Source organism: Salvelinus fontinalis, chromosome 1 (assembly GCF_029448725.1).
Source record: "Salvelinus fontinalis isolate EN_2023a chromosome 1, ASM2944872v1, whole genome shotgun sequence".
Classification (NCBI taxonomy): domain Eukaryota; kingdom Metazoa; phylum Chordata; class Actinopteri; order Salmoniformes; family Salmonidae; genus Salvelinus; species Salvelinus fontinalis.
The window spans coordinates 28,471,331-28,483,184 of NC_074665.1; the positions used below are offsets into that span (position 1 = coordinate 28,471,331).

An 11,854-nucleotide genomic window follows, 5' to 3' on the forward strand; every position below is an offset into this window, starting at 1 on the left:
GCCAAATTAATTAAATTACATTTTCATTTCGTTTTTTCAGAAATGGGCAGCTCTCCCAAGTTTGCATTGAGTTTGCCTTGGCAAATGGGGACTTTTAGGCCCCATTGTAAAAGGGCAAGTGTTTTCAGTTCATGTTTGTTCTATCCCTGTAGCACCAACACACCTGATTCAACTAATCAAGCCCCTAATTCACTAATCAGGTGTTAGTGCTGGGCAAGAACAACAAAAAAAGAGCACCACTGTGGGTGCCCAGGACCAGGATTGTTTTGATCTTCCTCCTGCTATGCGGAACGACGGGGAGCTGTTCACTGAGTGGCTGAAGGTCACTAGCAGAGCCAACACCAGGAATGCTACATCCTGCTCCCAGTGCCTGAGCGAGTGGTGTGATGCATTCCTACGAGACTGGGAATATGCTGCTCCCCAATGTCATGTTGAAGATCAATTCTGTTTAATAGTGACAAAATGTCAGTGGTATAGGCTATGGCTTGATGGTTTGTCTGAGCAGAATATGCTAATAAAAGGTGTTGAATCTGTAAATTGTTTCAATTTGTTTTATCATTCAAAATACATATGCCTTCAATATTTTAGTTCATGATTCTGAACTGTATACAATTGTACAGACATTTACATTTCAGCAACTTTATATTTAAAAATATGTAATAGGTCATGCTCCTTCAAAATACACCAGTAAAATGTGCTTGATTACTATACAACTAACATTCCTTTATAAGTACAAAACAATCACACCTGCCAAAAGATATAAGTAAAACATCCAAAGGTGACTGGTAATATAAACTCACATTTTGATCAAACTTAAGAACAGGTACAATCACCGGGGGGCATTTTCCCAGAGCATACTTTGCAGCACAGAATCACTGGCACGTCATGGCAGTGGCGAGTGAGAGGAGAGACTGGCAGCTCACTGACTGCGGAGGGACTCGATGTAGTGGAAAGTAGCCCCCAGAGCCCAGCTAGTCTCCACTTCGTCAATCTTCCTCGCCAGCTGAAAACACACACACACAGTTCTGTCTTTGGCCGTCCGATGCAGACCCATGGAAAAGCACAGCCTCAGTGCGACACCGTCACAGTTGATTTCGAATGAATGATAAATGGCTTTTATTTGCATTTGATTCTTACCTTAAATACTTTATCTCTGGGAAAACCAAGCTCTTGCAGCATCCCAGAGATGTAGGTCAGATCCAGACAAAGGAAAGGATTCTCTCCTGAAGTAACCGGCATTCCGTTGCACACTGCGAGAAAGCAAGACATACTTGTAAATCAGCATACTATATGCTGAGTTCTTGCAAGTATTCAATACATTCCAATAGAACTTGGGATGACTTATTCATTAAAATGTGTGAATGCTCAAACGTTGATGAATAGGGATAAGTCATGTTCTACTCAAAATTCAGTTTGGTGGCAGTGAACCACATACAGTACACAAAACTGCAGCATGAGGGCGCCGTCTTACCTCTCTTGGCAGCATCAATGTAGTCGCTGACTTTTATAGTCCCTCCTGTTTTCTCATCTGAGTTAGTGGGGTGATTAGAATAGAACTACATTCAGTTACTAAATTAAGATATCATTATAGAAAACTGGGCAGCATATTCATTTGTGGCAAAAGGCAGGTAGGGTTCCTACCAATAGCACCCAGATCCACAGCTCTGTCATAGTAGTAGGAAAAGGCATAGAATTCCATATCTTTGGCTTCCCCTGCCTTCGTCACCTTTCTATACAGCATCTTCTCCACTTTCCTAAGGCATGACTCATAAATGGGCTCTCCTGAAACAGAAACAAAACTGTTTATACACAAAAATTGGTCAGATCAGTCACGATCCGACAGGCAATTAATTGTTCATCAACTGACGTAACAATTGGTACTTAGCGTTAGTAATATTCATTTTAAGTTAGTTATTAATCTCTTTTTACCGTACCTGCCTTCTGGCCCTTCACAGTATACAGAACTTCTGCATGTTCCCATTGGCCAGAGTATTCCGGGGCTAAGCAGGGGCTTACTAGCTCGGTGCTGGCGCCCTCTACTGTTGAAAATAGAACAGAGAGAATGCACATTGAATTTTGTCCTGACCAGCATAACTCATGTTTTGGTACACAGGCGGGATATATTTGAAAGCTATGGCTGGAGAAGGCTACATTTTACAAAAAAATAAACAACGAACTAAAGTGGGGTTGTCGTTCGGCCAACAATTTCCACAATAAGTATAAAGCTGTAAGGGGACACAGCATCTGAAATTGCTGTGCTCCAACAGGTTTTATGACTATTGGCCGACATCTGGCGGCACACTAAAGCAACCCTATAACCAAAAATAAATTGAGGGAACATTGAGAATAAATAGATTATACAACAAACAAATGTATCAAAGAAATCTGATTAAAATTCAAGTGTATAAAATGAAAATCCCCATGGAGAACTGCATCCGGGGCATTCGACTGATGGCAGTTCTTAAAGCCAGGCATCAACTAAATCACAGCAACAGCTGGCATGCAAGGAATTAATCTTGGTCCATGTTATTAAAAGATTAGATAATGGCTTATTTATCAGGACGGGGAGGGTCTTTAAAAGTCAACGATGAAAGCAAATTGAAAAACCACATACAAGGCTGTCCCTCGATTCCTCCCAAGATAGCTAGTCTTGCCGACATCAAGCCTAGACCAAGGTAGCTGTGGAAGAAAAGAAAGCAGAATCAGTCGCTGATACACAGAAATAAGAGCGTGAGAGAGGTGTGTCAGAGTGTGTGTAGTCATACAGTTTGTGCAACATGCCAAAAAACGTAGCAGGGTCATACACTAACCTGAGGACAGGAAGAATAAACCTGTTTCACTCTCTGAACAACAGCACAGAAAGGGCTGCATTTCAGAAAAGCAGGTAGGGCCCTCCACAGTGCCAAACATTAAACTACAGTATGTACCATAAGTATTCACCCCATTGGAGTTTTTCACATTTTGTGGTTGGGATTGAAATAGATTTAATTGTCATTGATCTACACATAACTATTAATGTCAAAGTAAGAAAAAAATTCTACAAATTAATAAAAATAGTAAGTTCACCCCTTTGTTTAGACAAGTCAAAATTAGTTCAGGAGTAAAATATGGTATAAAAAAATTGTTATAAAAAACCCCACATAAGTTACATGGACTCACTCTGTGAAATAATATGAGTTGACATAACTTTATGACTACCCCTTCCTTTGTCTCCCATACATATAACACCCGTGACGTCCCTCAGTCAAGTATTGAAATTCAAGTACAGAACTACAAAGACCAGGGAGCTGTTCAAAAGCCTCAAAGAAGGGCAGTGATTGGTAGATGGGTAACAATAACACATCAGACATCGAATATCTCTTTAAGCATGGTCAAGTTAATTACGCTGTGGATGTTGTAATAAACCAACCAGACATCAAAGACACAGTCGTCCTTCTGAACTGAACTGCAGGACAGAAAGGACACTGCTCAGGGATGTCACCATGAGGCCATTGGTGATTTTAAAACAGCTACGGAGTTCAATGGCTGTGATGGGAGAAAACTGAGGATGGATCAACATTGTAGAGACTCCACAATAATGACTTAAATGAGTGTAAAAAGAATACAAATATTCCAAAACATGCATATGTATGCAACAAAGCACTAAAGTAATACTGAAAAAAAATCCAACAACACGTCATTGAGTAACTGTCTCCTTATCAAGCATGGTGGTGGCTGCATCATGATATGGGTATGCTTGACATCGGCAAAGAGTTGTTCAGGATAAAAAGAAACGGGATGGAGCTAAGCACAGGCAAAGTCCTAGAAAACCTGCTTTACACCAGACACTGGGAGAGGAATTCACCTTTTAGCAGAACAATAATGGCAAGTTACAGTTTTGACTTAAATCCGTTTGAAAATCTATGGCAAAAATTGCTGTATAGCCATGATCCCAAACACACAAAAAAAGATGAAAAAAATCCAAGGAAGGTTAATACTTATGATACCCACTGTAAATGTCCCACCAAAGCTGCTTTAGCACTTAGCCTTAGTATAAGATATTATTAAGCCAAAAATGGAAGAGTGTACTTGAGCGCATATATATATATATATATATATATATATATATATATATATATATATATATATATATATATATATATATATATTTGCCATATACATGTGCTACAGCTTTCATCTTAAAACTCCATGCAAACAAAAAATAAAATGGTAGGAATCATTGCAATAAAAATATATGACAGTTGCAATAATATAGCCTTTTGCAGCTGGATGCACCACACCGTAGGTTTAACATAAAGAGGGAGGAGGGCTTTCCAAAGAGCCCAATTATCCGTCTAAACATAGTGCACGATAGTACCTGTGTGAGTAGAGTGTGTGGGTGCTGTTGAACATCTGAAATGATGTAATGTAGTTGATGGGTGAGGTCTGGATGGTTTTCTGGAGAGAAAGAAAAGATGCAAAAAAAACATACAATTGTGTGGCTTTACACATTTGCAAACAAAACATTTCTAGATTTAAAAATGGCAGAACGGTACATGCTTTCTTATATGAACCCCAATTCCTGGGTGACCAGCTAGAGCTTATACAAACATCACACTGTGCTGTTTGACATCAAACCGACAAAAAGGATCTACTCAATAAGAAGAAAAAAAAAAAAACTGCCGCAATCTGCAAAACCAATTTCACCCCTACGGCGTGAACGGCTTGCCGGGAGAGTTTAAACTCTTTGAAAAGCAGTGTAATGACATGGTAAATTGGTCCTCAATCCCTCGCGTACAAGGCCTGACCTAGTTAAGGAACAAGAAATCCCCCTCCAACCTAATGTCCAACAACGTTTATTTACCAGCCCTTTCGGATTAGCGTGGCATTTGCTGATTAAGCCCTAAGATGAGAGGACATCCCGGTAGTTTGTGTTGCTTTAGAGAAGAGATCTGGCTTCATTATCTACTGTGTGTGTGTGTGTGTGTGTGTGTGTGTGTGTGTGTGTGTGTGTGTGTGTGTGTGTACATCCCCTATCAAACACTGTCGCCTTATTGTACCTCATCCTGGGGGGAGAAGGTGATCTGGGTGGACCCCCCTCCCAAATCCAGCATCCCCACAGTGGGTGTGCCAGAGCCATGGAGACCCCCTGCAGAGAGAGCGAGAGGAGGAGAGAGAGAAGGGGAGACAGAGCGGGTCGGGGGGGGGGGGGGGGGGCGTGCCAGTGTGGTCACCAAGGAGGAACTGGGGATGCAGCGCTAGGCTAATCCAATAACAGGTAATCAACATTTCTTGTCCAGATTAATCTATTTAGCTGGTGTTCTGTTTATGTACCAGCACTAAGCCTGTTCTGAACATTGAGCTTGGGGCCAGGGCCCATGAGGGTGAGGGTGGTAGGGTCAGTACAGGACGTCTTGGCCTTTAGTTCACCGAATCGTTCCAAACTAAAACATATCACTCCAGTATCGTATCCCATGTATCTAGATACGTATCAAATCGTCTTGAAAGGGAAAGATGCAGTATAGATGGTCACATTCGCACTGGAATATATTTTCTCTTACATCTGGTACACCTATAATCTCAAAGCTTACTCTATATCGATCCTTACCAATGCTATCTATGCCATTAGCAACTGACAGTAAAAAAAGTTTGAAAGCATCTCACCTGTGAGGAAGTTGACAGTGATCCAAGCAGAGATCCCTGTGAGGGGGAGTAAAAGAAAAGAGATGGTGATTACCTCATCCCTCCTACTCAATCCTTCATAATACATGTATAACATGGTTACATAGTTTGTACTGAAATCCTTTAAACAAAAAAAAAACAATATAGAAAATGTCTAACCTTTTTAAGTTAGTCATGCAACAGTGCTTAGGGGTCAACTATTTAGGTCAAATGAGATTATGCTATATACATTATGGCATTACATTATGTTTGCACTCAGTGAGTAGGACTCCATTGCGTGCATTAGTGCCTTTAACAATCCTGTAATGACCCTTTCCTAGTTTTTGGACTCAGAACTATATCATAGGAGCTTTAGGATAAAACTCTTACAGTAGGATGTCGAGAAGCAATTGACATTTACAAACAAACAACTTCAAAAAGACTGCTGCGCTAGTAGTCATTATGACCAAAACACTGTCGCTTAGCTACCATACACTTTGTCCACTTTATCCCTCCGTCCTCCCTCAAATACCCCTTAGATTCTTTTATAAGTCTGTTCGATTCAGAGAAGCATGTGTAATCTCCACTTGGATTAGCGTCTGGGGCAAGAGTGGCAAAAATCGAACTGATAATAAGGCGGTGAAATCCGGTTATGGATCGAGCGGGAGTTTAGCGTTACGGCTCAGCAATGACGCCAGAGGAATTTGTCCATTAGGCCCAAAAACGTGAACTTCAAAGTTAATTCAGTAATCATAAAAGGTATTTTCCAAGGGTCAGGTCACCTCCACTGTAACAAGCTGATAGACTTGGGGAAGACAACATTTTCAGTCTCAGAAATCAAATGGAGGATATTCAGTTTGCAGAGATTAAACGGAACATTATCCTGCATGCCCATAATTGCTTGTATAAACTACTTTAAAAGGATTGGATTTAAAATATTTGATGTACTACTTTTGTGCCTATACCAAACATGCCTTTCAACAGAAAACACAAATGTATATCTTATTTCAATATAACAATCCTATTAAAGCGTCAATGCCCACAGTAATTGCAGAGAATTGAATGGTCAATACCAGGCCAAAGGACCAGAAACTAGTAGCCACAGAAACATAGCCTGTCACCAAACAGCTTGATGTTGCTCAAACAAGCCAGTAATGGACCAGAGAGGGCCTCTACCATCTAGGCCACTCCACTGGACACAGAGGGCTCCAGTCCAGTCCCAACTACATTATTTACAAATTCTATTAATTCTGCACTCCTGTCAAAAGTTTTGCTGTAATTAGTCATGGAGGTTAAAGCGGAGATTGACACATTTAATTAGCTTTTTTCCATAATCCGCTAAATGCCTGTGTGCATTGGGTAATTCAGGGCAGGGTAAAACTGAGTGACCTCTCTAGCTCTCTGAGTCAATGCAACACTGTACGGAAACATCCTAATCAGTGATCCCAAGGATCCAGTCCTGTGATAACTTCTGTTACCTCTATTAATGCCAATTCTTCATGCTAGATGAAAGAACATCTAGAAATTGTTATGAATTAGAAGAACTGTCAAATGAGAAAAGAATTATCTACATCAAAAAGTCACAGGACTTCTTTTTTTTTTTAAATGTCCATAAATTGGCAAGGCCATGGATAAATTGCTTCACTAAGACCCAAATGGTTGCAGTGTAAAAACATTGAATTCTAATTGGATTAAGGGGGAATCTTGCGTCTATAAAAAAAATAAAAAAGTATTGTATACAAAAATGTGAGTCCCACAGTACGACACTAGAAACACTTGCACAGGAAGGACGTGTTTTGTGAAACTACAGGTGGGTGAGGGCCAGACATACCTTCATCAGTGCCATCCATTATGGACACACTGTCCCCTCTGGACAGGAATGGAGACTCCCCAAACACCTCCCTCACCTAGATAGAAAGCTTAAGGTCAGTTCTTCCTCAACCATGTTTGGAAGCTGTTTTCCACATACATACTTCATGTACATGACACGATTCTTTCTATAAGGTAATACCTGCATGAAATCAACTTTGCAATATATAAATACTACTATTCACGAGCTGTATAGATGGCACATTTATGCATCTTTAGGACAAGGATGACGTGCATTTAATTCACACCTCTCGTTGTTGTAAAAAGGGGTTGGGTGTGGTAACACTTGGCCACGTAACAGTTCAACTACAAACTAAACAGGTTAGGGTGTGTAGTCCTTAGGTGAACCTGTCATAGGCTATTAAATGGAGAGAGAGAAAAAAAAAAGAGGTGGAGAGGAGGATCTGTGAAAGGCGTGGAGGACCCGGAACACTGACAGGTGATCAAACAAGCGTACAAGAGGTCACTTATGCAACTCATTCATGTCATTAAGTGCTTTCAGCTGATGGTATTACTGTACCAGGAGGACCACCAACAGTATGGGGTAAATTTAGACAAGTTATGCAATTACATAGCCTAGCTCATTTGTAAGTGGGCAACTCATTATTCGACCGCTGCCAACCTACATGCTTGTCCCAGCACAACTCTTGTCTTTTTCCAATGTAAAATCCGAAATCGAGGTGAAATGTAACAAAACAGCTAACGGAAATGCTAACTCCACAAGGTGAGAGAGTGGGAACTGTGCAGCGTTTGTGGTATGGCAATCTATCTACGCAGTGAGTCCACAGACATTGGCCAGTGGTGAAAGGCTCACCCTGTCCAGTAGGTGTGTGGCCTTCTCCCCAGGCAAAAGACGGAGGCCTGCAGTGGCCTTGAGGACCAGAGGAGTGCTGCTCCATACAGAGGAGGGAATGCTGCCTTGGGCAACAGCCAACAGCTCCAGGATCCCTACTTTACACTAAGAAACAAAACACAGTGGAACCAAGAGATTTGATTTCTAAAGATAATGTCAGTGCAATAAGAGATGGTCTACATTTAGGAGTATCTTGACTGTTCTTTTCAAATAGATATATGAAGTCGGTAACCTTTTCTGGGTCATCAGCATATGCAGATAGACCTGGTTTTATTGCTCTGAATGTTTCATGTGCCAATTTAGGAGCCTCTGTAGAAAAAGACAGAACAAATAGCATGAAGCCCGTTGCAGTGAAATACAGTTGACATTTAATTCACAATTGAAATAGAATTGTAGGGTGCTAATGTAGATTTGAGTAATGCTAATAGTTACCACCAAAGCAGAAAAACCATGGCAAGCAGAGTGATATAATAAAGTAGCCTATATAACACTGCCATAACAATTGACTTGTTCTATTTTGTCAGAATATCTACATTGCTTCTGTGAACCTCTACTTGACATGTTGTGTGTTTGTGAAAAACAATGAGGGCTATTTCAACATAAATAGCAGGTGCTTGGTAGCCATTAGAATATAACAATCATTGGTTTAACAATAAAGCCAAAACAGCACTTAAATTATTTAGCTTAATGTTGAAATAAATGCGATAACTTTACAGTAACTTTTTGGGGGGATTCCTGGTATGGGGCAGCGTATGGGGCAGCGTAAGCCTAATATGAGGCACATAAAACAAATTAAGCCTGAAAGCCTTACATATCTCACATGGATTCAAATCTGTAATTAATACTTTTGCTGCCGCACATAGATTACAAATTCTAAAAGCAATGCATTTACATTTAATTGATCCATTTTGGTCAACTTTATTTGCAGATGCTATTCATAATACTATTCACCAAACAAGTCCATTAATGGATGGAATAGAGACATTTTGATTTTGGGTTCAGAGGTATGGAGGTAACATTTCTACATTCATACGGTCTTTTCTACCTCTCCCAGTGTAATATATTTGTTTTCAACAATGCACACATGTACTGTACCGTTGTCCTCCAGTTGAAACTTGAAGACATGGATCCTTGTCCCTGTGCTCCCAGCATCAAACATAACGCCATACTGGAAACGTCCGCTGACCACTTCTGAGGTGGTCGGTCTGTTGGGACTGCCCGACAAGCCCAATCTGTGTGGGAAGTGAGGTGGTATTTTGGAGATGGCTGGCCTTACACCATCATAGTGGCGCTTAACAAACATCAGGTAAGCTGCCAGGCAGCCCAAGAAGACAAAAACACTGGCCAACTTTGGTAACCTCATGGTGACTGGTGTGTGTAAGGCACATTCTGCAGTTCCATACAGAACTGAAGGCCGTTCGTCCTGAAAATGAAACAGTCATACAGCAGTTAGTGATCTGATAGAGGGCTGTTAGAAAGGTGACAATAACGGGTTCACCAAAGTTTAGCTAGTTAACGTTACTTGTATACATCATTTCAAGTTTTTCAACATCAGCGCCACTAGCTATAAAACACTGTTTCAGTACTAGCTAAATAAGCTAGCTAATTGCTTTAGTGACTAACGTACACTTCTAGGTACTCTATTGTTCTCCCGTTTGAATTGCTAGCATGAAATCTTATGTAGGATAGTGTAAATACTGGCAGGCTAGCTGTCACTGTATTATAGTACAGTAAGAGACAAACAACATTTACTAACGTTAGCTAGTGTAGCAGATAGCTAACTGGCTTTGTTCCTGGCTTGCTAATATTGAAGACAACTTACGAGAGCAAATCCTATGCGTGTAGCATAAATAGCTAGCTAGCTACTTATTCTGATTCCATTCGCATTTTCGCTGTTCCTATCTGGGACGATAGTTTGAAAACTCATGTCAAATAATTAATTCGCTTGGTGCTCGGACTTCTACCCAATCCAAGTCTCTGTTTGATTACATTAGTGTGTGTTTTAGTGATGACGTGTGAAGAAAATGCCGCGTTCACGAACTAGTCGGAATTAGAAAACTCAGAAATGTCCGACTCAGAAATGTCCGACTTGCTGACTGGTTGAACGCGGCACGTGTATAACTGCATCCATTTAACAAGTCCGACATTTTCGAGTTTCCTTGTTCCGACTAGTAAATTAACCCGGCAAAATACCAAATAGTTTATACATAGGCTCAAAAGGGGTTTGTACATTATCTGGCAAATTAAAATTGGCAAGATTATTTCCAGTACTGAAGGTTGGCACTACCCAAATCAACTGTGACCATAATTCTGACAATTATTTAGTCCAGATTTTGTTAAACTACCTACCTAGTGAAACCACACAACTTCAGAAGTAGGCTAACGTATTATGGAAAGCAAATAATTTGTATGTGAGAAAACAAAAACAACACCTCTTATACATTATTAGAATCGATCATACAGTATGAGAAACAATAAACAGAAAAATATATCCTATGACTGCACAACATTGCATCACAACTTCAATTTGTGAAACCACATTTTGTTTGTTTTTTTGAAAAGTTGGAATTTCTTATATCAAAGTATAAAAGTGCTATAACTGCACTAGGATGATGTACAGTTAGTTACACGTTTGATGTGGCCTCTCATTCTACCTGTACAATTCAAAGAATATTTTAGTTCAGAAGAGTTTATATGATTTGGTTGTGTAATCCACTGTTTGATTTCTATTTTTTTTATTTTAGCAGATTCACATGCTCTATTTCAATTGAATCTCTATCTCATTCACTGTTACCCATAACCCAAAGTTAATCATTTAGCATTTTAGCTAATTAACAACTTTGCAACTACTTACTACTTTTTAGCTACTTTGCAACTAATTAGCATGTTAGCCAACCCCTTCTCCTATCGCTAACTTTAATTAACCCTTTAAACTCATTCCTAACCCTAATTTTAACCCCTAATCCTAACCCCTAACCTAGCTAACGTTAGCCACAACACATTTAATTTCGTAATATATCATACGACTTGTAATTTGGAATATATCTTACGAATTACAATTCGTAACATATCATAAGAAATGGATGATGGACATCCACAAATGAATGCATACCATACCAAACATATCATATCATACTCATTTGTATGTCACAGATTTTTGCTTACTATTTTACTTCTACCCATGAGTCCAGGTTTCATGAAAATCTGTAATAATGGATCTTAACTCAAATGGACAGTTCAATAGCCTTAAAAAAAAGTTTATTACCCATCGTTTCACACCCTTTTTCAAAGAGAGATACTGAAGGCAATTACATTCTCATTGTCCTTGTTGACAATATGGCACCAGCTGGTCTGTCTCTGGCCAGCTCCTGTCAAAAGCACTTCACCTCCCTCTCCAACAATTAATAGTTTTGTTAAGGTTTACCAGTTTGCTACTCTATTCATTACCTCAATGAACAATCATTAGACTTTGATATATGGGCCAATCTTTTG

General features: G+C 39.8%; 1 protein-coding gene across 1 annotated transcript; it reads right to left on the minus strand.

Moving 5' to 3' along the window:
* Window positions 1-537: 537 nt before the first annotated feature.
* Window positions 538-10,429, minus strand: LOC129852158 (ectonucleoside triphosphate diphosphohydrolase 6-like). The gene is made up of 14 exons (XM_055918253.1): window positions 10,185-10,429; window positions 9,458-9,785; window positions 8,595-8,671; window positions 8,324-8,467; window positions 7,472-7,547; window positions 5,644-5,679; window positions 5,040-5,128; window positions 4,358-4,437; window positions 2,615-2,679; window positions 1,935-2,039; window positions 1,642-1,782; window positions 1,472-1,528; window positions 1,138-1,250; window positions 538-1,003 (listed from the first exon to the last, which is right to left on the minus strand). Exons 2-14 carry the CDS (start codon window positions 9,723-9,725, stop codon window positions 920-922), a joined length of 1,335 nt encoding a protein of 444 aa, XP_055774228.1. The 5' UTR covers window positions 9,726-9,785; window positions 10,185-10,429; the 3' UTR covers window positions 538-919.
* Window positions 10,430-11,854: the final 1,425 nt, after the last annotated feature.